This window comes from Eurypyga helias, unplaced genomic scaffold, assembly GCF_000690775.1.
Source record: "Eurypyga helias isolate BGI_N326 unplaced genomic scaffold, ASM69077v1 scaffold22527, whole genome shotgun sequence".
Taxonomy (NCBI): Eukaryota; Metazoa; Chordata; class Aves; order Eurypygiformes; family Eurypygidae; genus Eurypyga; species Eurypyga helias.
Window position 1 is genome coordinate 15950 of NW_010260089.1, and position 27548 is coordinate 43497.

At 38.3% G+C, this 27548-nt stretch overlaps 1 protein-coding gene across 1 annotated transcript; it reads left to right on the forward strand.

The window, feature by feature from the left end:
• Positions 1–211: 211 nt before the first annotated feature.
• Positions 212–27548, forward strand: TBC1D12 (TBC1 domain family, member 12; the record flags this gene model as incomplete). The annotated part of the gene is made up of 13 exons (XM_010154934.1): positions 212–335; positions 6653–6709; positions 12842–12957; positions 15498–15580; positions 17207–17324; positions 17665–17771; positions 18411–18491; positions 20449–20543; positions 21323–21394; positions 23275–23403; positions 23723–23832; positions 25522–25780; positions 26667–27548. Coding segments are annotated over 13 exons (1420 nt in total), but the record flags the coding sequence as incomplete, so codon positions are not given.

The following is a 27548-nucleotide window of genomic DNA, read 5'->3' on the forward strand; positions in this document are numbered from 1 at the left end:
ATGACTGTTAAGTATAGATATTAGTATCAAAGGACTGTAATGAAAGCGGCTCCACTTCAAGTTAAGAGAAAGCTAGGACAGCATATTGGGCATTTGCTGAGCAGTAAATCTCTAAGGTGGTGAAGTTGGTTTAAAGAAATGTAAATGGGTACGAATATAACTTGTTTATATGCTTATAATGAATAAAAAGAAAACCGTCCTGTCTTTTCAGAAACTTTTTCACGAAAAGGACGAAGGAACTCAAACCTGCTGTCCAAAGCGCTCCTGGTTGGAAGTTGTTTGGAAAAGTCCCACCCAGGGAAAACCTTCCGAAAGATTCCAAAATTATTCAGCAGGTGAGTAAACATCACACAAGTCTATGTACAAAGCTTGTAACAATTAATGCATAGGTATTGCTGTTATCTGCACATTGTTACTATACAACCACAGAGTCCTCTGGGAAGACTCTTTGGGGCTTTGTCTGAAGAATAATAGTTATTCACAAGGAGTTTGAGATTTATGATTACCTCATACATTTTTTCAGTACATCTCAGTGCTTATAAAAAGGTGATACATATTGAAGAAGTGTTTAAGCTGTTTAGGTAAAAACATCAAAGTATATTAATACTTCCTGTAAAATTTTGCCTTATTTAACATGATATGCTACAGTTTCTTTTAATGGTAAAGTGATTGTGAAATAATCTAGGCTTCCTTTGTGAAGTTCAGTACTGAGTTAATTTTGCCTGTGTTGTGCAAAAAACCACCATAGCTGTATTCAGTTTTTCTTCAAACGAAATATTAATCTAGTGAAATGTATCCTCTTAAAGCATTCTTGGATATTCTAGTGTTAGATTAAAAAAAATTAGTTTTGTAACTCATCTTTCCGTAGTTGTTCTTGCCTGGAAGACTTACTAGCTGGGTAACTTGGGAAAAATTGCTTAGAATTCTGAAACGTAATCTAAATGAAAATAGATCTTTAATCTCACTCAAGGTATTTTTCTTTCAAAATAGTACTGTAAATTGAACTTGTTTGGGAGTTACTGTGGTACTGCAGAAATGTAATTCTGATTTCTTTCCCCTGATACCAAGTTACTTCCATATATACTTTCCTGTGGAATCTGTCTTCAATTTGATTAATTAATAATAATACCGCGGTCTTCAAAGATGAGCACTTGGTAATGTATCGTTAACATTAACATGGGATCTTGAAGCTGAAAGATTTGTTAACCTAAGAAATTATGTCCTTTGTGGTGTTGAAGATGGTAACTTCAGTCTCTTGAGAGCTGTTTTCTATCTGTCTCCTTCCTGAAACTCTATGTAAGCTGACATGTTTGGCAGGTGCAAATGGCTGTGAATGAAGCGGTGTTTAGCCATCTTCTAGAAAGAGCTTCATGGCGAAGAGGGCATTTTGGGAGCAACTACAGTGAAAAATGATAGGTTCTTTTTGGAGGACTTTCATGTAATGGGACTTGTCACACAATGAAATGTTGTACGAAAATGATGAGATAGCAGCAAGTGCTATTTACTCTCAAGTAAACTGTGTGCTTTTTCAACATTTTCAGATAAAATTTTCCTTATTTAAATGGTTTACCTTTTTGGGTAAGAGAGAGCAAGTGTTCTTTCTTAGTTTACTTGCAGATGAATGCTGTTGGCCTTGTGCTGTGAAAATACTGTGCTAAAAATCCAGATGTCTCTTCCATCCCGAGAATTGGAGCACAATGCTACCAGTCATCTGCTTCCCATTTTCTAGTAATGAAGATGTTTGTTCTGGACCAAGTCATAATCTGCAGAAATAGTCTTACTTTCTTATCCTGTTGTCCCTAAGCAACTGTTTTTCTTTTAAACTGTAGTGTTCCCAGTTTTCTAACTTCTCTGAAGTGACAGAAAAGCAAATGTATTAAAACAATGTATTGTCTTTAAACATGATTGAGTTGGTCCTAGCCATTAGTCATGTGGTTTGTGTTATAATGGTTGCCAGATTAGGGTCACTATTGGATTTATATAATCTTGAGTAATGTGTCAGTAATGGCTTATATTTTTAGCTTCTAATTTAGCTAAAGCATGCATGGTCTTTAGATAAAGTATCATGAGCTAAGATACACGGTTATCAAAGGGGGATCCACGCTGACCGTATAATCTGCCCAGAGTTAGATTTAGAATGCCTGAGGAAACTTGATTCTTAAATTGAGAGGTGACCTGAATGTCTCCATATTTAACATGTCAGATGTTCTGTATGTATGTTTAAAACTTAGAGTATTGCTCCTTGTGCATATGGCTTTGAAAAGCCTATGTTTTTCGTCAAAAACATTCAAATTTGCTAAGCTGGCAATAAGTTAGAGGGAATATAGGCACATGTGGTTATTGATGATCAGTGGAAAATAGTATCTTCACTTTTGAATGGCTGACTGGAGTCCCTAGACTTAATTCCTTGCTATGCAGAGCATGTGAAAAGAATATAGGCAAGAATGCAGTTATGAAGCCATTAAGAGGTTGATAGAAATATGGTTAAAGCTTAATATGTTAGGTTCACAAGTAATTCTGTCACCCTGGCAGAAGACTTCATACCCTACATGGAGTGTCTCTCTCTGCAAACTTTCAATTTAGAAAGTCAAAATGAAGTCAAGGGATCAAGTGTGATCTGAAACACAACAGTTAAATTTCCCCCCAATTTTTTGTAGCCATCTGTGATCAGAACAATGGCAACTCACTGTTTACCAGCTCATGTAAAATGAGCTTCTAGGTGTAAGGCTATGCAGGTAGAATGGGCTTAAGCTGTGGGCAAGCTGCCTGTGAGGGAGTTTATGCTAGTTCATTATTAGCAACAAATCTTGCTGTTCCTGAAGAACTGTGGCATTCTCCGTGGTTGAACACAAAATTCTGTAACTGCTGACTCCAGTGGCCAGCTTTGGGAGGGTGCAAATAAACCCTTGGTGAAGGAAACTTAGTAATGAGTCAGCATCCTCCAGATGAAAAGTGAAATCTTAAGAATCCCTTTTGCATGAAAAATTAACTCACGACAGGAGAAACTGTGTAATTTATAGAAGGAAGATGTCTTTTGGCTAAGGGTAATGCTTGTATCAAAGCTTTATGGCAGTATTGCAAAGCTTAAAGGACTTCCCTATTATAGAATCATGGAATCACAGAATGGTTTGGGTTGGAAGGGACCTTAAAGACCATCTAGTTCCAACCCCCCTGCCATGGGCAGGGACACCTTCCACTAGAACAAAGCCTCGTCCAGCCTGGCCTTGAAGACATCCAGGGATGGGGCATCCACAGCTTCTCTGGGCAACCTGTTTGCATCATTGTAGATTTATAGTCAAAAGGTTGATGGAGCTCGCATGCCCTGTTTCCATCCTGGCTGATGGAAGCCTCCTGTGTTATCCTTGTTTTGGTAAGGATGATGTAAACTGATAGTTACACTTAAATGCGTGCTTGTGGCTCCCAGTCGCTGTCTGTCAACTTGACACTGCTATATATGCCTCTCCAGAGAAGTCAGGTAGTGATTCTAATATCTTGAATAGCTTCCAAGGAAAGCTGGAAACTTTATTTTGGATACTGTTTCAGACATTTTTCAGACAGCGATGCTAGCCAGCTCTGCCTTCAGAGACTGTCTAATGAATATTACTGTAAATAATTTCTTTGCAAGTTTCTTAGCATATGTAGAAGAAAAGAAATACTTCTGTTGAAAAGCAGCCTGCAGCAAATGCCCGACTGGGGGACGGCAGAGTCCCCTGCAGCTGCGCTGCCATCAGCATGCTTCAGGCGAGATGCTCCAGCTCAAACTGGGTCAGAGGTTGAAAGTTCTTGGCAGCTGCATCTCTGCGCTCGCAGCTGCTGGCACGCTCGGCTCTCCTTGGATTTAGAGCTGCCCAAGCAGGATGTGATTGAGGCCAACTCTTTTGCTGGACATCTCCCTCCTCTGGGCTTCCTTCCTTCACTGTTTTTTAAAAAGGGAAAATAGCAACTCCTTAGGACTGCAAATGTCAAAGGCATTTGATGGTTTTTAGGAAGTGTGCCTTTTTTCATGAACTGCAGCTAATAAAATTGGCTATTATAAGAAGTATGTGGTTATTAATGATCAGTCTGGTAAATTCTTTTTGGTCTGTACAAAAATCTGCTTTAAATTAGACTGCTAAAATATTTTAATGCAGAAGCATTCAAAGCAGAAACCAGCTTGGGAGCTGATGTGTAACATTTTGGTGTGTATTGAGTGAAGTGCAAGGCCTGTTTAAAAGTGCAAGCTACATCTCTTTTTTTTGCACTATGGTTAAAGAAAAGGGCTTTTAATCTATGATCAAAATTATTCTGAATACCAAGTCACTAAGTTTAGCTCTTGCTTTTTACTAAAGCAATCTTGAATACTTTTCATTAATTTGTTTAAAGCACCATGCTGCTTTAATTCCTAATATGCCCAAATTAAAGTAAACCCAAAATAAGGAAATGCACATGAGAAGATAAAGTAAAACATACACCAAGCTCACTTTATCAGCAGTTTTAACGAAGTACTGTCAGTGACAGTCTCAAATAAGAGAGTAAAAAAGAGTTTCTGTTCTATTTAAACTTGACATGCCATGAAAAGCTTGCAGTGATTTAGAAATGATTGCTTATTCAGAAGAGAAGTGAAGACATCTTTTCCAAAAGCTGCTTGTATACAAAATGGAAGGTATTAATTTCAGGCAGTTGGTTAAATACTAACTGATTTTGATGACTTGGTCACTCCTACAACTAACCTCTGAAAATATTATTTTTGGGTAGCTCTGAAATCTTAAAAAAACCCAACCAACGAACCAACCAAAACTAACCACCTTAAAAAAAAAAAATCACCAACATGTAAAATACTGCACTTGAGGGCTAAGAAACAGTGTCTTCACTTGCATATTTTTCTGACGTTGTTATCTCCAGTCTGAAGTTTAATGCAGAAGTTGTATTCGCCAAATGAGCACAACTTCCGTGGTCTCCCAGGGACAAGAATTGTCAGAGGTTTCTCATCTGAGGAACAAATGTGTTTTTGAATCGGTTTTCATCCAACTCAGACCTGCTAATTTGAAATATTAATTCTTCCCTCCAATCTTCATTGTTTCAATTTAATAATGCATGATGTTCCTAATGCTTAAAAAGTGTATGTGGCATGTTTGTCAACAAATGTAAGGATTTGAATATCTGAAAGAAATAGGTAAATACAGTGCTAAGTGCTTTTCACTGGAGTGGCTCTTAAGCAGAGGGTTACTTAGATTGAGGACATGTTGGCTCATCTTGAGCTACTTCTGCTGGAGAGAAGAGAAAGGCCAGACTTCTACCTGTTTAGCAGATATAGGTTGAAATCAGTTGGTAACAAAGAGATAATAAATGTGGATATTTTGTCTTGCAAGGAACATGTAGCACCTGAATAACAATTTACTGACCAGGAGCAGGGAGAAGTCTGGGAGGGTTTTCTTTGTAGACACTGTAGTGGTCAGATTCTCAAGAAATGTCTGTCATCTTTCCAGAGTCACACATGTAGTCAGTAAAATGCCATGCTAGAGGTAAAACAAAGTGTTATGTTGAAGTCTTTGAAAGACATTCCCCAGCGTTTTAGACTCTTGCAATGATTATCTTGCCAGTAAAACGATAACAGAACTGGCAGGGCCTCAATGAGACAAATGTCTCCTTTTGTTTGCATGATGTACACAAAATACAGTCCAGCTCCTAGTACCAGGGCATAGCTGCTTTGACAAGGAGAACTCGGCAAGGAACTTCTCATGATGCCAGTGCTGTGTTGGTGGCACAAATACATCTTCAGAGGAGCACTCTACAGTGAGCATGGGACTAGTGTTTTGAAAATACTGCAGAGGTGTTGACTCTGCTGATGTGTTTTTGAGGTCAACTACAAAGAGAATTGAAGCAAACTTTCTCTTCCTAAAGCTTCAGAAAAAAAGCACGAGTATTGGGCTTTCATTTAGGTCCTTGGAAGTTTCTGAGTTTTGGGAAAACAAAGAATATAGATACAACCTTGAGGTAATAAAAATGATAGAACTTCTTTTACTTTGGTTTGTGAGACACTAGGAATTTTTTTTTGGTCTTTTAGATCCTCTTTTTGATGAAATGCCTCCCCATCTATTCTTGAGTAGTCATTTTAGACTTTAAAGCTTATAGGTAAAGATCTAGTTGGGTGTGAGGTACAATCAAAGATGAGCTGAATGAAAGCAAGGTGTTCAAGGTTCGTTTTCAGAGCAAACAGTTTCCGTTTCCTTGTGTCAGTCTGTAGAAAATGTTTTGTTCTATTTAACAGTCTTATCTTCGAAAGCTAGTGTTGAAATAAGTGTAACTTGCATGGGTCATGTGCACTAGGGAGAGATAGTGTATCAGAGAACTCCATTTGTCATGCACTTGAGAAGTGCCATGGAAAAAGATCTCCCTTTGGGCAAAGGAGCTGATTCTAGACAATATGAAACTTCAGTTAAAACTGAAAAGTAGTCTAGTAGATGTCTATGCATATCATGCATGAGTGGGAGGTCTTTGTATGTGTGTTGGTATAGTTCTGAGGGTGAAGGAGGAGGAACCAGCCACATCTATGTTTCTTCAGACATAGAGTATAAATACATGTGAATTTAAACTTTGGCTTGCATGTTGCTATATTGTAATGGTCTTTTCCTTCATTTATTCACTAAGGTTTTGCTTCTGTTTTTCTCATTAGGATGACAGTTCTGGCAGTCTTGCGTCAATATCTGCTCTCAGTCTATTAAACACAGGGGTATGAAATTTAATGTATCTTTTTCTAGTTGTATTCAATGCCGTGCATGGGACTATGTAGCACTCATTAAAATAGAACAAACATCACATTTTCACAGTAGCATGAATATTTTATGGCACTAACCATCAACTCATTAGATACCATTAGTAAAATAAACAAATAAACTTCACACATGAATCTCACTAACAACTTAAAGTAATAGAGTATTATTGTTTACTATTGTTTATATTGCATGTTCTTGAATAGCAGGAAATAGGTAATGCTAGAGTTTGACAGTGATTTACTTGCCATGTTTTCTGTGCTTCTGTGGTTAATGGTGAAGGTTGTTAAAAGGCTTAATTTGTAATATTTTTGAATGCCTTGTATTAGCTTTGAAAATTGATATCCTAGGATCTTTTTACCCTGTCACTAAGTCACACAAGCCTTTAACAATGGCACTTCAGAACTCCAGATGCTTTTAATCACTATTTCCAATATGAAACTGGAAACCTAGAAAAGTGTAGCTATTGAAACTTTTGTTCTATGCTGTTATGTCTTCTATTTGCTGTGACTGATATCCTTCTGAAACTGGTCGAATGCACATGCCTGTTACTTTGAAAACTTTTTGTGTAGACCCACACTCAGTGTTAAACAGGAATAGTACACGTTAGCTTTTTACCTCTGTGGGTCTATTACCCTGACTTTGTGAAACAGAGCAATAATTTAACTGCTGGTTGATATGTGATATCTATGGTTTGTGTTACATGGTCCAGCCACGCTCAGCTCTTCTTTACTGGGTGCAAAGCCCATGGCTTCATGCTCTCATGTAAACAACAAAAAATGAAACTTGATGCAACTTGTTAAATATCCAATTGAGGAAAAAATAAATTAAATAATTGAAGAGGGATGGCATACCCTGGAACGTTGACCTAGAACCTCTTCCATGTCTGTTTGGTTGTTCTTATGCACTGTGAGAAGATCAGTATTTTTCCTTCCTTCAATATAGGTTCTTCCTATATCACCTGCAAGTTAAGAAAGAGTATACTGTTCTGTTTGTCCTGATAGCATCTGACATTCTTAGTTCTGGGAGAATGTCTTGTTTATGGCTTGCAGAATTTATCAGTGACATCTACTCTTGCTATAAGCACTTTGTTTTTAAGCAATTTATAACCAGTTCTAGCTCAGCAATTTTAACATTTAACCGGGGGTGTGGAGGGTGGGGTAGAAAGGGAGGGAATGTGGAGGGACACATGTGATGACACAGAAGGGAATCCTTATGCATTAGCAGAAATTTTTCTTACATAATTTTTCTATTAGTTTTAAGTGATGTAGGTGTGTGTCTTTTTAAACAATTCTATGAATGCCTCCATTTTTGGATGATCAACTTGAAACAAAGGGAAGTAATCTTTCTCATGATATTTCTAGTTAGCTGTACAACATGTGAAAATAATTATATAATGTTTTTAGAGGCCCATCTTCTCCAGAGTTGCATGTCTGTGTATAAGGGAGAGGGGTTTAAAACCACTTGCAGAATATATGACAATCCCCATTGTTTCCTCAACAGAAGTCATGACTGATTGAATAAAACCTGTTTCAGTATTAGGCTTAGAATTTTGAGGGAATAAAGGAGGTTAAAAGAAAATGCCATACACAAGGTGCATGCTTTGTTTAATTGGAGTATTAGTATGCCTTGACATCTACTTTAAAAAGAGGCAATCCTTATGATAGTGAAAGCTAATTTAGTGTTGTCTCTCAGGTCACTTTCTCCTCCAGCATGCATAAAACGTAATTGGATCGGTAGTGCTTAATCTGTATAATTGGTACTTTCAGGACTGTGAGGACTCTCACAATCCTTGTAATCCAAGGCTTTTATCAGTCATTTCTAGGAGTTCCATTTTTGTTGTTGGATCCTATATGAATCAAACTTATTCCAGCAAGATGCATGCTAAATTTCATGGGCAGTATTTACTCCTTTACAGCTCTATAGTCTGGGTACTGTAGATGCAAGTTTCTCTTCTAAAATTGAATCCTTATGTGCACTCTTAGTTTAATACTTTATCCCCACTAATGCTTTTGGAATGCTGCATCGCAGCATGGTTTTCCTTTCTGTAAGTTAGTTTGCTTAGATGCCTGAAGAAGCAGCTATGGGCAGTTATGCATATGTTTCACAGTGCAAGGCAGTAGTGTTTAGAGGTATCTAAAATAGCTGTGACTGGCCTAGCTGTCCTATATGGTTCTTCTGAGGAAGGCTGAAAAGAAACTTGTTTCATGTGTTTTCCATATAGAGATCAAAAATGTGCAGGCAATAAAGACCTGTGCAGGTTTATTATTTTTCTTTTGTTTAAAGCACCTTGTTTTGGTTAGTTCTCAAAGATTACCCAACTTGGGGTATCTTCATTTTCTTAAGCACAAAAGCAGTTTGTAACCCAATGACTTGTTTTTTTTTTTCCTCAGCTTTATTTACCTGTCACCTGTCTGTAGGTTAATAGGCTTATCTATATTTCTGTAGAAATAAATACCAGAAATACAAATCCCTCCGCATATTGAAGTGCTCTTAAATATAGTCAATAGTGTTTTCCAGGAAAACCCCGTACTTTTAGCAGATGAGAGGATGCAGTTCCAGCCTTAATAAGGAGATAACTGTTCTCTGTTAAAGCTGAGATTTGATTTTCTATATCCTGGGATTGTCAAAAGTTCTGTAACTTTTAATAAATACCAGATACGCTGCAATAAAAATTTAACAACATTCCCTAAACTGCTGAAACCATACATGTGCTACTCCCAACTTTTTTTTTTTTTTTTTTTTTTAACATAAACGGGTCTAAACCTAGTCTTGAATCTTAGCTGTGAGTCTTCTATCCTCTGGCATATGTCCTGCGTGTTAAGCATTTGACAAAACATTTGACTTTAAACTGTATTTTTGCCTTGTTATGGAAGAGTTAGCTTACATATTTTGAAGTGAAAATCTGTGTCAGCTCAAGCCTTTTACCCCTGCAAAGAATTTTAGATTCTGCATCAGATGCATGGTTGTGAGGGTTTAATTCTTTACACCTAGTCATACCCAATTTTTCTGGAATATTTTTTATTTTAGTTACACAAATAGGAAGTTCCATGCATATCTCCTGGTTCTGGGAACTAGTCTTCAAATAAATTTCCTAGAGCACATCCTTCTTGAGGAAAAAGCATTTTCCATTGGGAAGTTCTGATACTTTGGAATATATTTAATCTTGGGGAATGTGCACCTATGACAGTTTGAGCTTGAATCTATTTTGGTCTCTTTGACTTCTTCTAGTAACGCTTCGTTTTCCCTGTCTGTGCATGTGTTCTTTTCTTGCAAAAACCAACTGTTAGTGAAGTGTACTTACTTCCAGAAACACAGTTGAGTGATGGGTTTTGCCTTTTGTGGAAATCCCTGTTGAAGGTTTTTCTTTTTTCTTTCTGTGTTCATTTGGAGTATAGTATAACAGTCCCTAGCATGTATGATAGCCAGAAGCATTACCACCATTCAGATGTGTTGCTTGTACTAAAAAGGTGAGAGTGGCTTCATTTCGGACATCCATCTTGTAGTGCCTTTTTATTTAGCTTGCATACAAATTGGGTACTCAGGAATGTTGCAAAGGTTGGTACCACTTGAACCTCATCTCTGACCACTAAATGAACTTGATTTTGTGGCTCCTGTTATAAAATACTGAAAAATGTGGAAGTCAATCAGAACTTGTACCAAGATTATGAGAGATAGTAATGCAACCTGGATGCCGACCTCTGGGTACTGTAACAGGCTGCATTCCTAACTTAAGATTATGCTAGGGTAGCCTGAGGTAGAAAGCATGGCAGGAGTGCCTATGATGTCTCTATTGCTTTAGGAGGAATGAAATACTTTGGGGCTTAAAAATATGTATATTAATTCATACAGTGAATATTGATTTTCTGATTTTTCTTGTGCTTGCATGAATTGCAGCAGAACTCCACTATCCTGTATGTTCAGATGTTAAAGATATTTGTTTGAATGTGCCAAATGATGTTGAATGCATATTTTAAATCAAAAATTGTCTTGGGAATTACCCTTCAGGAGAGTAATATGTTCTAGTGAATTTGTATAACCACTGTTCTTGGCCAGAGACTTAGAAATACGCTGTTCTAAGTTGTATTTAAGAACAGTTGGCTAGTAACTTTTGAGTCATTGTGCTTACAAAGCATTAGGTTTTTAGTGTGAATGTATGTATAAATGATGATAGGAAACAGTTGCTTGCTTTTTTTCTTTACAAGGTGCATATTTAGGCTTTTCTTGAAGACAGAAAAGCAACAGAGCTTCTCCTCCACTTGAAATAGTAGGCTGGTTGCTATAGACCTGTGCTTGTCTTTCCAGGGTGCTAACGAGTTATTCGGATACTTGGAAACCACTTGAGAATACTGGTTGTTGTAGCCTCTGCCCAGCAAGAGTGGCGTCTCCATCCCTGGTGATATTAAAAATCTGGCCCTGTGTCACCTGCTGTAGTTGACGTTGCTTTGAGCTGGGAGGGTGAACTAGATGATCTCCAGAGGTCCTTTCCAACCTTAGTGGTTCTGTGATAACGTCCTCTTGAGATGAGTAACGTGACTTCACTGAGGTTATACTTTTCAGATGATTTAATGTATTATGCACAGTGTAGAAGTACAGAAATTTTGTTAGAGGTCGTTTATGGTAGAGGATAGGGTAAGGAAGCTGGTGAGCAGAAAGCTTTAAGCCACCTTAGTGTTGGACAGGCACTTTTTCTTTGGAAATGTGAGGCAGTCTTGTCAAATTTAGCTTTATGGACCTAAACTGTGTACTGAACTTTTAAGCTATATAATAGAATTAAAGTTGTCAGTTCTGTTTCTATAATGCTGTTGATGAACACTGAATGTGTGAAGCCCTCTCTTTCTCCCAGGGTAGACCTAATGGGTATAAGAAGCTGTGTATTAGTTGTGAGATTAATTTGGGAGCAGTTTCTAGAGAAAGTTATGTTTGGATGGGAAGATACATGACCTGTTAGTAATTGATAATTTTTTTTAGGTTTTATTGACTTAAATATAAGATAGTTTGATTAATCTGAAACTGAATTTACTTATACATCTGTTGCTTTAATAACTGTATAAGAACAAACTGTCTGTAGATTAAAAAAGCTTGTACAAGTTAGAGGTCACTTGGCTGTGCTTAAGAATAGAGCTGTGTGATCTGTGAAAGTATATTACTTAAGAAAGCATGTGGAAGACTTAGAGAGACTACTATTCAAGCTTCATGCCTAAGGAGAGTGTGAACCCACAAGCTAACTTGGTTTGGGAATAAGTTGAAGGTCTTCTCACAGATAACCTTTTAAGATTTGCTGGATCGTAAGAATGGTTTGCCAGTAACTTGGCAGTAAACTTTTATTTACAGAGGCTAACAAAGAGGGAACGTGAGATTTGAGGTTTTCATCTGGCTCTGTCTAGCCTTTTCCCTAAAGACTGTCTGATGTCTCTGTTTTGTTGGAGTTTCTGTGTGTAAAAAGGAAGGGGATTCTTTCTCAGAATCTTCTGTGTATTAAAGGCGCTTAAATATTATTTCTAAATAGATGGTACGTTGTGAACTCTGAGAAATTATGTGAAACAGACTTGTAATGATAAATATCGTTATATTGTCGCTAAGTATAGTGTAGGTAGTTCTGGATCATGTGGGTTTGATGGTCTTGCCAAAGGCTTCAGGGGTGTATGGGGTCCTGGATCTTAAGGGTGGCTAGAATCAAAAGGAAAGAAACGGGAAGACATACATGTTATTGGCTAGTGGGTTTTGTTAGTTATTTTCTTGTCGACTTCACATATTACTTAAATATACTTGTGCTCTAATTTAATTAGTTTGGGGAGATTGTGCAGATTTCCTAACTCTAACTGGATGCTCAGTAGAAATACTGAACTAGAATAAATCCAAGATTAAGCTGATACAAGAAACTGCTTTCTCATTCATTTATCTTTACCTAGCACTCCTGGAAAGCTGCACTGTCTTGCTATAAGCAATTTCAACTTGTAATGTTAGCTCCTTCCTGTCACAGATCATTTAATATTACATACTTTAACATTATATAGTAAGCGTTAAACAAATAATATTAGAAGTGAGCCTGAAAGATGAAACTTAATTTTTTTGTCAATGATGTTGCTTAGGAATATGAAGCACGGACAGGAAGAATGTGTAAACCTCCACCCCCCTCGGCAAGACGCAAAAATATTGCGTTTGAACCACTTTCAACTACTGCTTTGATCCTGGAGGATCGACCAGCGTAAGTATGATTCTTCTGTGGAACTGATGATGACTGAAGTTGTTAGATATGCTTCTGATGAGCCAAACTTCACAATCCTTACATGAAACTATTACTGGATTGTTCTATCCCAGTTAGTAACCGAACAAATACCTCCAGAAGAGCCTTGAAGCGTATTGTAGTCTATATGAGGAATTCATCTTTGCTGTAATGGAGCTGCCAGTCTGTTTCTAGTGTGTATCAAAGCTGCTTGTGACAGTGTTGTGGGCATCCTTAATCAGGAAAATTCCAAAAGACTTATGGATTTCTTCCCTGCCATCTCAGCGTGCATTTCTTTCTCCCTTCCCCATTCTGGAAACTTCATTTCCTAGACCAGTCAGGAAGACGTAACAGTGGCAGTTGTTACTTCAGCAAACCTGGATTTGGTTTACCAGAAGAGTCTTTTTTAAAAGTATTAGGTAGGTAACAGCAGGAGTGGGAAGAATTGCCTTTGGCACACAAGACATACCTTCCTTTGACAAGTGCTGAGCGCTCACCTGGTAGCTGGTAACTACAGTTAAATGCTTTGTTGGTACTGATGGTAGTGTTCACTGATACTGTTCCTTGCCCCTGTTCTGGTTATGTTGTTGTTGCAGATGAGGATGCAACAAAAACTGCATTAAGTACAAATAAGAATAGGAATGAAAAATGGGTAATAAATTGGTCAGTATTTTCAGCTATATAGTCTTCAGTGGTTTGAAGGAAAAAGGTGGATCTGCTGGCTAGGAACACATGCTGTGAGGAAAGCAAATGGAGCAAAGCTTTCAAATTGTACCTTGAGAAAGCTTGTGATGGCACAGTTAAATGTTTGTTCTAATCAGTTCCAGTTAGGAAATGGAAAACAAAACCTAGAATGTTTTCTTCAATATTCTCCCTCGTAGTATATAACCTCATTCAGTGTTAAGGCAGAGATATCCCGAATGGACGTATGGATTGCTATGATTATTTTTTTGTAAATGTATTATTTCTTTTGCTGTATGATGGAGAGTAAGATATGCAGTGACAGGTTTGCTGATGCTTTTCTGTACTTTCAGAATATTATAATTCACAAACTAACATAAGTGTGTTTTTGCAGATGACACTTCCACTTGTTTCAAATTGCAGTGCCATCCCAAGAGTGTAATGTGTTGGCACAATCTCATCCTTGAAAATATATTCTGCTCTCACTTTATTAATACGTGATCTTTTCTGCATCTACAAGAAAAGATGAAAAACGTTTTTTGTATCTTAAAATGACAAAACTGTCTTCTGTTTGTTTTGAACCAAAGTAGACTAGAGATTGGGTGAGAGATTGAGACCAAACATTGTGTTCTGATTTGTTTTGGAATGAGTCTACTTGGTCAAAAGGAAATGTGTGTTTAGAAATTAGGGGATGGCTATGCAGCCAAAAACCAAACACATTTTAAGCTGGTAAACTTGAAGCACTGCAGCAAGCTTCCTCAGCTTTAGCTCTGACATTATTGGGTTTCTATCCTTTACTCCTTGGGTAAACATACCCTTTTTTTTTTTTTTTTTTATTTTAAATGACTAACTATAGTGAATATAGAATTTACCTTTTATTGAAAATGTCATCATAGATTTCATATGAACAAATGGAGTCTGCTGCATGGCCAGCAGGTTGAGGGAATTTATCCTCCTCCTCTGCTCTGTGCTGGTGAGGCCTCACCTGGAGTTCTGTGTCCAGTTCTGGGCTCCTCAGTTCAAGAAGAACAATGAGCTACTGGAGAGGGTCTAGCGCAGCGCTACTAAGATGATGAAGGGCCTGGAGCACCTTCCATATGAAGAAAGGCCAGGAGAGCTGGGTCTGTTCAGCTTGGAGAAGAGGAGGCTGAGGGGGGATCTTATCAATGCTTATAAACATGTAAAGGGTGGGTGTCAGGAAGATGGGGCCAGGCTCTTCTCAGTGGTGTCCAGTGACAGGACTAAGGGCAGTGGCCATTACCTGGAAAACAGAAGGCTCAACCTGAACATGAGGAAACCCTTCTTCACTGTGAGGGTGACAGAGCCCTGGAACAGGCTGCCCAGAGATGTGGTGGAGTCTCCTTCTCTGGAGACTTTCAAAAGCCGCCTGGACTTGTTCCTGTGTGCACTACTCTAGGTGATCCTGGTCTGGCCGGGGGGTTGGACTAGATGATCTCTAGAGGTCCCTTCCAACCCCTTCCACTCTGTGACTCTGTAACTATATACAGGTATATTTAATGATTAAAATATGCGTGTGCAGAAATGTGTTGAAATAAGTATATGGAATATCAGTATTTTCCTTTTGTCACTTCGTGCAAACTTCATTTGAGCATCGCCCCACATGTTCACAACAAATCTAGTAACTCTGCTTTGGGTGAAGCAATAGGAGAACTAATAAACAGAAGCAGTTATCACTTGGTAGTTCTGTGCTGCTGTTATTAAAACACCGGTGGCGTGACAACCCCAAAGCTCACCGTAGAGAGAAGCCAAATTAAAAACTGGTTTGAAATGGTTCAGTATGTCATTTGTGTGTATTGAATTCAGGAACAACTTGTTTTCAGAAATCTTCCTGCCAAATCAGTGGAGGAGGCTTTACGTCACCGACAAGAATATGATGAGATGGTGGCAGAGGCAAAAAAACGAGGTATGTTAATTGCCAACATTTATGATAATAAATAAAAAGTTAGTCTCTTTAACTGTACAGCAAAAGCAAAATAATTTCTGGCTTGTAGGGTAGTAGGTACAGTAAAGACCAGCCTTGGTTAATATCTAGGTTGTTCTCTGGTACATATGTGCACACAGTTTAAAACAGAACTCTATCAAATTGTTTCCTTGTTCCATCACAGTGAAGCTAACTAGGTTCAGAAGTCAGTTTGCCCTTTTCTTTAATTTTTAAGTAGGAACTTGATGATTTTTTTTTTCTTTACACAAGCAGTTTTTTAAAAAGAAATGTGATCAGCTAGAAACTTTCTGGGTACTAGGACTCTTTTTTTCAAGCTGTGTAGCTGCAGTTACCACTGAGAGGTGAAGTATAATAAAGCTGACTGCTTAAAGATCTGTTTTTTTCAGGAATTAGAGATCAATTCCAATATGAAGATAGATGAAAACTTTGAGGGTTTTTTTTCCAACCTGCTATATCTGTGTGAACCTTCCTACTCCCACTACATTCATTTTTTAAATAACATATCTGTAGCATCTGGTAATGTGTCAATCTATGAATAGTTGTTGAAAGGGCTTCTGTAGTCTCATGCCTAGTTCTCAGGGAATATGTTATTTTAAGAATCTGTGCTGCATGTTTTACTTGGGCTATTGTCAGAGATACAAGCTTCTGAACTGATTGAGCCTTCATGGATCTGTGTCAGCTTGCTATGAAAGAGGTAACAAGAATTCCAGTGCATTTGATAACTCATTTCACTCTGCTCTGGTGGCATGCATCTTGTGTGATCTGTGGTCCATGTTCTCTAACTGTATCTTTGGAGGGTCAGCCAAGTGTAGTGTTCTAGTATGTGTGCCCTGGTATTCATTAAATCAACTATTGCTACACACACAGAGCTTCTGTAAAAACTTAATGAAGCTGGTGAGCTGTATCAGTTTACCAGGGCTGGCATATTTACTCCATTGTCCAACTTGTGCATAAATAGAAAACATCTTGCAATTTTACAGTGGCACTTAGTCATGTCAAGATAGCGGTGCTCTGTCCTTCTTTTAGACTTCTTAGTAAGAGGGATCTACAAATGATCCTTTTTTAACAGAAGGTGGCATACTCTTCTCTAGTTCAGCATTGTGGCTCTGTCTCAGATCTTTAGGTCCTCTTTCCAGAAAAGAAAATACATATTCTTCTAGGTGGAAGTGTCAGTAAAATTTGAATAACTCTTAAATTGATGTAGAATTGAACCTTTTGAATAATAATTCTATCTATAATTATTGCTGATTAGTCTAGTAAGTAAGGTTTAGGTAGAATGTGGTATGAAATCCATTACAGAAAAAACAGTGCTGTTGATGTACTTGCTGCTTAGCTGTTCTGTGTACTGCAGAAAAAAGTGCTACAAGTTTTCTAGCCAGGTTTTTACTTGTCTGAATCACTGTGTGGTTGAATAGCTTAGCTTAAATTAAAACGTTTCCTGAGAAATACACCTACAATCAACAGAAATAGTACCAGCTAGCTCATGCACAACTGTAATTTACCCTTGATCTCTTTCAGATACGTGAATAATTTACCTAATAATGTATATACACTAACAGAAAATTATTAACATGTTTTGCCTAACAGAAATTAAAGAAGCACATAAAAGAAAAAAAATAATGAGAGAGCGTTTCAAGCAAGAAGAGAATATTGCTAGTGCTATGGTGATTTGGGTCAATGAAATACTACCTAACTGGGAAGGCATGTAAGTGAAGTTCTGTTGTGTAAATAAAGCAAGGCTGGCTTCTTTCTCCTCTGGAAGCAGAGAAACCACATACCTTATTTTCCTTTTCCGTTCTGTTTTGTGAAGAAGTCAGTTTTTGTTGCCATGATATAATGAGAGGTTGTTACAGAGCATCGTGAAATGTGTTTTCTGGGAGCTTAGGTGTGGGGGGTTTTTTAATGGAACTTTAGCATAAGCAGAGATCCTTGAATATTAATTTAGGAAATAGTGTGTTATGTTTGCTTGCAAGTCACCTAATGATTTTAGACAACAAGGTGTTCAGTATGCATCTTTGGTTTTTTTTCCTGCTTCCCTGTCCTAGGCGTGCTACCCGAAGAGTTCGAGAGCTGTGGTGGCAGGGATTACCCCCAAGCGTACGTGGGAAGGTTTGGAGTCTAGCTGTGGGAAACGAATTAAATATCACTCCTGGTATGCCTTAACAGATCACATTTTAATGCAAAATTAGGTTGATTATTTTCAAAGAAAAATTGAATCTTTAGTTAAAAAAAAAAGAGGGTATATTTGCTTTCTGAAGATCTGTATTTTGCAACCTTAGGAACAGGTGTTTTTTTATAAGTACATGTCATGGCTGGGTAAATTATGGAAACAAGGTTCAAAGACTGCTTATTAAAACATTTGTCTTAACTCTTGTAAGGTTGTGCTCCCAACCTGCCCCCCCCCTCCGTCCCCTCTGCCCCAGCAGTTTTGAAGTTGTTAATTTGTAGCTTTGCTTTCTTAAGGGGGTGGAAAGGGGAATTGCTTCATTTCATAACTAACGATTTGGATCAACCGGAACCACTGCACAAAAATAAAAATCTGAATTAAAACTTGATTTCCCTCTTGTAATTTGCATGTTCCCCAAGGAAGAAACATTATAGAGTGCACATGATAAAACTGTATAGTGGTACTCCAGTGGTTAGTGGTAACCATCGAATAGATTCTCCCCCTGCCCACAGTGGTTAAGATGAAACCAAGTAACAAAACCAAACCCAAGAATACTTAGTGTGCTTTCATTTTGGATGGGTGCTTGTCTTTCTTGCCTCTTCCCTCTTTGCTATTTTGTTGCAGAACTTTATGAAATCTTCTTGTCGAGAGCCAAGGAACGATGGAAAAGCTTCAGTGAGACAAATTCGGACAATGAAATAGAAGGTGAGATCTCCTGAATGCCAGACAGCTTCCTATTCACTTTTATAAACCCCAAAAGTCTCATAAGTTCATCTGCAATTGCAGCGTTAGGAATACTTGTTAAAAGTGCTCAGAGTCATTCCCTACTTAAATATTTGCGTTCTTATGAAAAGTCGGTGAGTGAGGGGCTTAACACTAAATATATCAGTAAAAGATGCCTTCAAATATTGCATGTGCTAGTTCACTTTCAAATGAATGTGTTTTCCTCTGAGTTCCTGATGAAATACCAGGAATAAACTCTCATGAAAACATAGATTAAATACAAGAAGAATAAATGGTAAACTAAATTGCAGTATGTGCTCTTGCTTAGCTCTGCTTAGATGGTTCTTGCATTGGTATCCCTTCCACAGTTTTGGGAAGGAAAAAAATTATTCTCTATTTCTTGATTGTGGAACTGAGAGGTGAAGAATGTGTTACGTCACAAATTTTGGATCCCACCTGGGTTTCCTTGGCTGCCTGGATGGCCTTTCCTCCCAGATCTATTAAGCGGGGATGTTAGCACACTTGTATGTATAATGGCACATTGCTGTCTCCTGTGGGTATTCTTTCTGTTAAGAATAGCATTAATGATGTTTTTAATAGTGGATATATCCTTGTTATGAATGTTAACTTATGCTGTTAACAGTTACTTTTTAAAATGCTGTTGTATATGATTCTGCCAGCACCAGCTGCAATAAAATAACTTTTTTTTGAGTTGATTCCTTTTTGGTGGGGGGGCTTGCAGCGTGGGAAGAAAATGGCATTGAAATGCAAGAAACACTTGCCATAGCCAGAGCTGGCTAACCTGTCCCAGCTACTTTGACTGTGAATTATTTGGGTCTTCCTCAGGATACCACTGTGACTCATCTGAAGCTTGTCCTGAGACAAACTTTAGAACAAATCCTGTGTGTACGTGATTGTAAACCTGGGAAATGTAGTAATAAGGGAAAACTTAGAGTAATAGACTTTTCATCTCTGGTTGAAAAACAGGCCAACCCACTATGCTTATTATTAATCTTTGGTAGCAAAGTCTGGAAGATCAATTGTTTTAGCTTTATTTAACATATTTGAGTAGTTCTGAGGGTTTTTCCTGTTCAAATATCTTTAACACTTTATTTTACAGATAAAGGTTAATGCATGAAAAGTATGTTTTTGTGTCTTGAAGAGAAGACGTTCATTAAAAAATGAATTACTGGTCAGATCTGTTCAAAAGACCCCATGCGACTACTTGGAGTTCACAGAACTGAACTTCTTGTATAAATGCAGAGTCTCTTGTTCTCTCTGATAGATTCTAATCTTCCTTGGGAATCACTCTAAATGGATACTGTCCCAAATGAAATGATCCCAAGTGCTGGTTTATTGTGATAATGATGCAATTAATCTTTTTTTTTTCCTCTGGTGTACGGAGTCTATTTCAGTGCTATTGGTTGAAATGAGCCAGTTAGGAAAGAAAATTCTGAAAAGTGAGATAGAACTAGAACATAAGAGCTGTGCTCTCTGTGGTCCTGCACAGACTCAGTAACTGAAGTCACAGTAGGAGATAAGAAAGAAAATGGGGTTTTGAAGACTGGGCTGGGCAAAGTTCAAATTCTAGTGAATACAGGGTCAGTCTGGGCCTGGACCGAGTGCTATACAGAAGTAAAAGGTAACCTCTTTGTTTTCAGCCTGAGTTGTGTGAAGGTGTATGACTTGAAAAAGAATGAGTAGTTGGAGGTAGTAATTACTGATAGTTTCCCTCGCTTTTTGGAGTTGATGTCATATACCAGGTATCAGTGGACAGTTTTTGCTCCTGAAGTGTAGCACTGTAGAAGTACGCTCCAGGAATTAGAACAAGGTAGCTTTTTTCCTTAGATCCTAAAAGTCTTTATGCGCCTATGGCAGTTTTATTCTGAAGTTTGTAGAATTATTTATCAATTTTAATGAGTCTTGGTTTTTCTTGCAGATGCAGGTGCATCTGTTGCTGATCGTGAGGCCAGTCTGGAACTAATTAAGTTGGATATATCACGCACATTTCCATCCCTGTATATTTTCCAGAAGGTGAGTTCTTTAACTTTTTAGTTATGACAACTGCTGAATAGTTAAACAAGAAAGGAAAGCCAGCTAGCTAAGTATGGAATAGTTTTTAGAAGCTGTTTGCATAAAACAAGTAACAGCAGAATTGGTTCTTTTCTACATCCAACAGCTAATAGTCTTTTTTTTATGAGATTAAAGTAGGACATTTACTATGCCAAAAGTGGTCTTGTTCTCTGGACAGTGCTAAATAACAGACTATAAGGCTTTTTCTCCTGGAAAAATTGCATCCAGTTCCTATTAATGTTTATGAAATTACTTAAATGCAAAAATGAGACTATTCTCACTGCTTCTACAGAAATCTTGATGAATTTTAATACACATTTTCAGTCTTTGATTTTTTTAATACAGATACAATGTATGCATACACATTTACATAACATACATGCATTATTGTAATACAGTGACTTGTCTTACTAAGTCATCCACTTACTAAACATCCACTGTCTCTCAAAAGGAAAACACAACCCTGGATGTGTACCGTATATCCTCATTTTCCATTATGCACTGATTTCCACTGAACTATTTCACTGGATTACTGGTCTGTTATTTTTCCTTTAGCACCTCCAAAGCATACATGGTAATGCTTAGAGTAAGAACTGCTGCTGTTCTACATGTGAAAAAAGCAATAATTCCCTGGTTCACTTCCATCTTACTTTACGCTGGCTTGTTACCTTCCTTTATAAAGTGGTTTTAAAAACTTAATTTCTTTTTCTTTTTATCCCTCCTCCCTCCCCTTGTACTAGGGTGGTCCTTACCATGATCTCTTGCATAGTGTTTTAGGAGCATATACATGTTACAGACCAGACGTGGGATATGTAAGTATTTGTTGTAAAATGTCTAGAACACAGCAAATAATCTTAAAATGTCATGTATCAGAGTGTATTAAATAAGTAGGTTCTCTAAATTTTATGCTACTAACACTTAAAAATAATTAAACTTTAGCACCTACTCATTTCATAGTAGTTACAATGATGGTAGTTCTTAAGTAATTAAATAGTCGAAAATGTACTGAATGCCAAGGATGAGTATACTACCCGGTGGCAAGGAAAACTTTAAATGGATGTGTTCACAAGGCATTACAGTTCTGACAGACCCACAGTATCTACAGAAATATCCAAACCCAAAATGCTGGTGGACTCCCAGTGAGCACTTAGACTGTTCTGTCCTAGGGTTACTTCCACCACTGCCATTTCCATAGTGATATGCTCTGCTTCACTACTGCATATCCAGAAATCTGGACGCTCCTTACTGGTGTCTTCTTGACAAAGATTATTCACTCCATCCGAGTTCAGTGGAGATATGATTGCTTGCAGCTAACATTACCATGTTAAACAAACACAAAACCCACCAAACCCACCACAAACCAAGCCCCAGTAAAAACTGCCAAAAACCCCACAAACAAAACAACTAAACCTAACATGTCTCTCTGGTGTCAGCTTGCAGAAGCAGTTAAATAACAAACAGATGCTTTTTTTCTTCTTTCTTTCTTTCTGCTGGCACCTAGGAGCACCTTTCACAAGCTCTAGTTGCTTCCGGGCTAAAAAGAACTTGGAGTTTCAGGTCTGATCCAGGCAACAAAGCATTATTTAGCACAGGGTGTGTTTTTCCTCTCTAAATCAGACACGCTTGGGATTCTGCATCAATATCTAGTTGGTTTTTCATGTTCAAATGAAACATTAGCCCTGAATTCTCTCATCTGTGACCTCATTTTTGGAGACCCTCCCATACTCTAAGTGAGATTACAAACTGCAGGTTCTGAGACTGCTTGTTCCCAGGGTGGAGTTTTAAAAGGCAAATAAGTGATTTTTCATTAGGAACACAGCTAGCCTAGATATTGCTGATTGTGGATATTTTGTAATGTTTATATGTCAGGAAATGTACTGTAATCTTATTTCCACACCTATCTATCCCATAGAAACTGAAAGCTGCAGGACAGACTGCATATCAGTACTTTTTTTCTCTAGTTGGTTAAAATGCTGAGTATGGTTTTTTTTTTTTAAATGAGGAGCAGGCAGCATAAGTACCTAGAAACAGCCGAATGATCATCATGGCAGTTGAAATTGGTAAAATTATCTTTTATAATGAGTATCCAGTAGTTAACAGCTACAAGAATAATGCTCTTCACTTTTATTGCAGGCTAAAGTGTTTTGAGAGAGTAATCATTGAAAAATGTAAACTTGCATTGTAGCAAACCACTTAAGTAATTTTATGTATGTGAACAAATACTTTTTGGCAAGTGGAAAGACATGTGCTGACTGTTCTGAAACAGAATTTTGTCTCAATTCCAAGATATCTCTCTGGGTCTAAACTGTCCCGTATGTGAGGTTTTTTTCCCATGTCTGCATTTCCCATAGCTTAACAATGAACTTCAGGCCAAGTTTTGTCTCTTATGAGCTCTGTGTCCAGCCTGCGTGGTTTTAACTTTCTTGCATTCCAAGTCCCATGGACTTGTGGTCATGAGACCTCCCAGAGCTTCCGTCAAGCACCTAAAACGGATGTCTGAAGAAACACTCTGTCTTGCTGAAACCAAATTGGCTGCATGCCTTAAAAATTATTTTTCTGTATTGTTTATGTTCTGGAAATGTTATGCAATGGTATTTGATATATTGTGGACTGTAAATACTTGCATTTCCAAAGGTAAAAGGTGTACTGAACCTACTCACCTATACTTGCCCGATGCTTTTCCCACTTGAAGGTACAAGGGATGTCCTTCATTGCTGCTGTGCTCATTCTCAATCTGGAAGAGGCAGATGCTTTCATTGCCTTTGCTAACCTTCTAAACAAGCCATGCCAGCTGGCCTTTTTCCGTGTGGATCACAGCATGGTACGCAGAGTTTTCTGGTTTTGATTCGTAACGTTCTTCTGACTCGAAGCATAGTTGATTTACTGATGACTTCCTTTTGTCCCATTGAGTAAGGGAGAACTTTGACCTGTGGTTACAAAACTGAGAATACCAGATACTAATCCATAGAACACACCCTACTGTTTAGAGTTTTTCCGCTAGAAACACTTAATCGTTGCACTTATCCTAAGAGGACACATTGTGCTATGTTGACACCCTCAGTTATTGGTGGGATTTGTGTTATTTTACAACTAAACATTATTTTGATGACTGCTTATGAGGTGCTTTACTATGTCTACAGATGCTGAAATACTTTGCAGCCTTTGAAGTATTCTTTGAAGAAAATCTTCCCAAATTGTTTCTTCATTTCAAATCATACAGTCTTACTCCAGACATATATTTGATAGACTGGTGAGTTCAGAGAACATAGCAAACCTAACCTTACAACTGTTGGAACACTTTCCATTTTGCTATAGGATTTTCAGCAATAGAAATGTAGCATAAAAAAAGCATTCAGTAGGTCTTTGTATACCTCGGCTTCCTAGGTCTTGTGAAATTGTGGTGAACTGGTTTGTGCACCTGCAGTTCCTCTGGCAGGATTCAAATTTTATAAACTGGGATTAGGAGTGACATCTATTCACTCCTGTATGTCTCCTTTTCTTGTTGCTGCAGGTAAGTCAACTATGTGTAACGTAAGTAGGGGAGAGGAGCTACTACACCTTACGACTGATTAGTCAGTGGCTTGATGAAGTGATCAGCTACTGAAGAAAGTATGAATATAGGAATACAGACTTCAAAGCAGAAGGAGGATGAAATTTAGGACCTTTTTTGGGAAGGGATAAACTGGGAAATACAGTGAACATTTTGAAGTAATGAATGTTCTAAAGCAGGGAGTACCAAACTACGTTATGTGCCTGTAACAGAAGGCAGTAATGCAAGCATCCTCCAAGTGTGTGTAGTGCTGCCAAATACAGAGTGTCAGTTCATAAGTGTGTGAGGATAAAGATCTACTTCATGCCGGATTATTACGACTTAGAAGTTTCTAACGGTAAATAGACTTGGGTAGAATTAAATAATATAAAACCATCATGCTGTCTGAGTGCTTGGGGACGAAGAACTTTGGCGATGCGAGTCTCCGCAGGAGCAGGTTGTACAATAGCAGCATTGAGTCAGGAGTGTGCTGTGGCCCTCAGAGTTCAGGCAGATTGAGAGGTGTATATGTTGCAGAAATAGTGCTGCTGTACAAAGTACTGAAACATTCTGCTTCCAATTACCTGTGAGAAAGGAAGATTGCTCTTCATGACGTGTTCCAGAGATGGCCTTGAGATAGAGAGAGACCCTCTTATAAAGGGAGAGTAGAAGAGGTCGTGGTAGTCTGTGCTAAGGAGTGCCTGAGGTTCCTGAACCACTTCCCAGTAGGCATAATGGGGAAACTGAGAATAGTGCATCAAAGGAACCACTGCAGATTTATGAGTGGGGTTCTACTACATACTGTGTACAGCAGGCCGAACTCTGCCCATGTATAATGAATGCTTTTTAAAAATAAACTTTGCAATAACAAAGTATAAGTTGACTCTTCCCAGTAAGAATAGAATGGCGACTGTCTTTAGATTTTGGTGATTTTTAACATGAATAGAAATTCAAAATGTATTGTGGAAATGTAGCTATTGAATTCTCATTAGTACATTAGTGGGATGTAGCCTGCTGTTGAGATGGCCTGTGGCTTTAGATACAGCTGAGAAAACAGATGATGAACAGAGCTGTGTGGCTCAAAGAATGGGAAGAGTTAAGTTATTATTTGTATATCGTACCCTGTTTGAGTGTAGTTTTGTAAGTTCTCTAGCCAGAGCTTCCTAAAGGAGGTGGCTTTCAAATGCAGGATTTCCTGTAGCATGAAAAGAGATGGGTTCCAGAGTAGGAGTTCTGACTTCAAAAACTGTACACTTGTGGATCTTTGAAATATGGTAAAAATAAAAACATATGAAATAACGTTTCACCTGCTCACTGTAACATATTATTACTCAGACTCAAAGGAGGTTGTATTTTCACCTTTCCGAAATAGGTTAAAGTTACAACTGTGCCTTTTTTTCTCAATTGTAGGATTTTTACACTCTACAGCAAGTCATTACCGCTTGACCTGGCGTGTCGCGTCTGGGACGTTTTCTGTAGAGATGGAGAAGAATTTTTGTTCAGGACGGGGTTAGGAATCCTTCGGTTATATGAAGATATTCTCCTACAGATGGACTTTATTCATATAGCACAGTTTCTCACAAAACTTCCAGAAGACATTACATCAGAAAAGCTTTTTAGTTGTATTGCAGCTATTCAGATGCAGAATAGTAACAAAAAATGGGCACAGGTGAGTTTCTTGTTATATATCATAAAATAGATTCATAGAATGGTTTGGGCTGAAAGGGACCTTAGAGGTCATCTAATTCCAACCCCCCTGCCATGGGCAGGGACACCTTCCACTATGTGTATATATATCTAAGTATATATGTGTGTGAGTACTGTGTCCAGCTCTGGGGCCCCCAGCATAAGAAGGACATGGCCCTCTTGGAGCAAGTCCAGAGGAAGCCACGAAGATGCTCAGAGGGCTGGAGCATCTCTGCTATGGGGACAGGCTGAGACAGTTGGGCTTGTTCAGCCTGGAGGAGAGAAGGCTCCGGGGAGACCTTATAGCACCTTCCAGTACCTGAAGGGGCTACAAGGAGGCTGGGGGGGGACTTTTTACAAGGGCCTGTAGTAACAGGACAAGGGGTAACGGGTTTAAATTGATAGTGGGGATGTTTACATTAGATATCAGGAAGAAGCTCTTCACGGAGAGGGTGGTGAGGCACTGGAACAGGTTGCCCAGAGATGTTGTGGATGCCCCATCCCTGGATGTCTTCAAGGCCAGGCTGGATGTGGCTCTGAGCAACCTGGTCTAGTGGAAGGTGTCCCTGCCCATGGCAGGGGGGGGGGGACTAGATGATCTTTTAAGGTCCCTTCCAACCCAAACCATTCTGTGATTCGATCATATGTATTTACATAATATAAACAGGCAAGTCAGCACATGAGTGTATGGGACACTGCTCTCAGGGACTACTTTATGCTGCATGCCTGACTTCTGAGCAATGGGCACTTCCTTTCTAGTGCCTCATTCTAGAAATTAATCTCCATGCTAATATTGTTAATACTGAGCAATATTGTTAATCTTTTTTATAAGACTGGCTTTTTTATATTCATTAAATTTACTTTTCCAGGTGTTTACGTCACTGATGAAGGACAACAAAGAAGGGGACAAGAACCATAGCCCAGCACTGAAAAGCTAATCATCGTAATGTTGAGGTCAGTTGAAAATGTGGAAAACCACTTGATGACAAAGGAGTTTTAACATCACTTCTATGTGGAAAAGCACTATAGAAAATGTGAAAATGAGATGGAAAGGCGACCACAGCTCTCAGTGGAGTAATGAACTGATGAAATCTTCACCCTTTTGCCAGTATTAGCTTTTGTTGTGGGAAGATTTGTTTTCACACAGAATACTAAAACCTATGAAACTGAGATGGGGGGGAGTTCATATTTAATACTTTAAAAGAATCAGCTCAATGCAATAAACATTTGTAATAACTTCTGTTGGTACTTTAAAAAAAATTTTGAGGCATAACGTTTTTTACAAAGACACTTTTTGGGGGGGATGAGGGAAATGCTAAATTTTAAGGCCCCAAAACTGCTATCCAAACCAAATGCTTTGGTACAAATATTACCTCCAAAATTAACCATTTGAAAGTATAGAGGACCAAATCAGGTTGTTTGGTATGTTCACGTACAAAATGGTTAAAATTTGGGGAGGGGTATTGTCTGTCTTGTTTTTTTTAAGTTGCAGCTTTGTTCTTCAGTCTGGGCAAATGTAATTAATTAACTCAGGAACTGTGGAAGTATTGTGCCCAAACCTGTTAACAGCAAAAATCATCCGAGTTTTGAACAGTGGTAAGATCAGGGCTATTATTTTTCAGAGTGCACAGCTTTCAAAGCAAGTGGTGTTAAGCATTTGTTTTGGTGTACTGGTTGTGCAGCTCTTGGGAACGGAGTGGGTATTCTGTGAAAGAGTTTTGCCACCGGAAGGTTTATTTTGTTGAGCCATT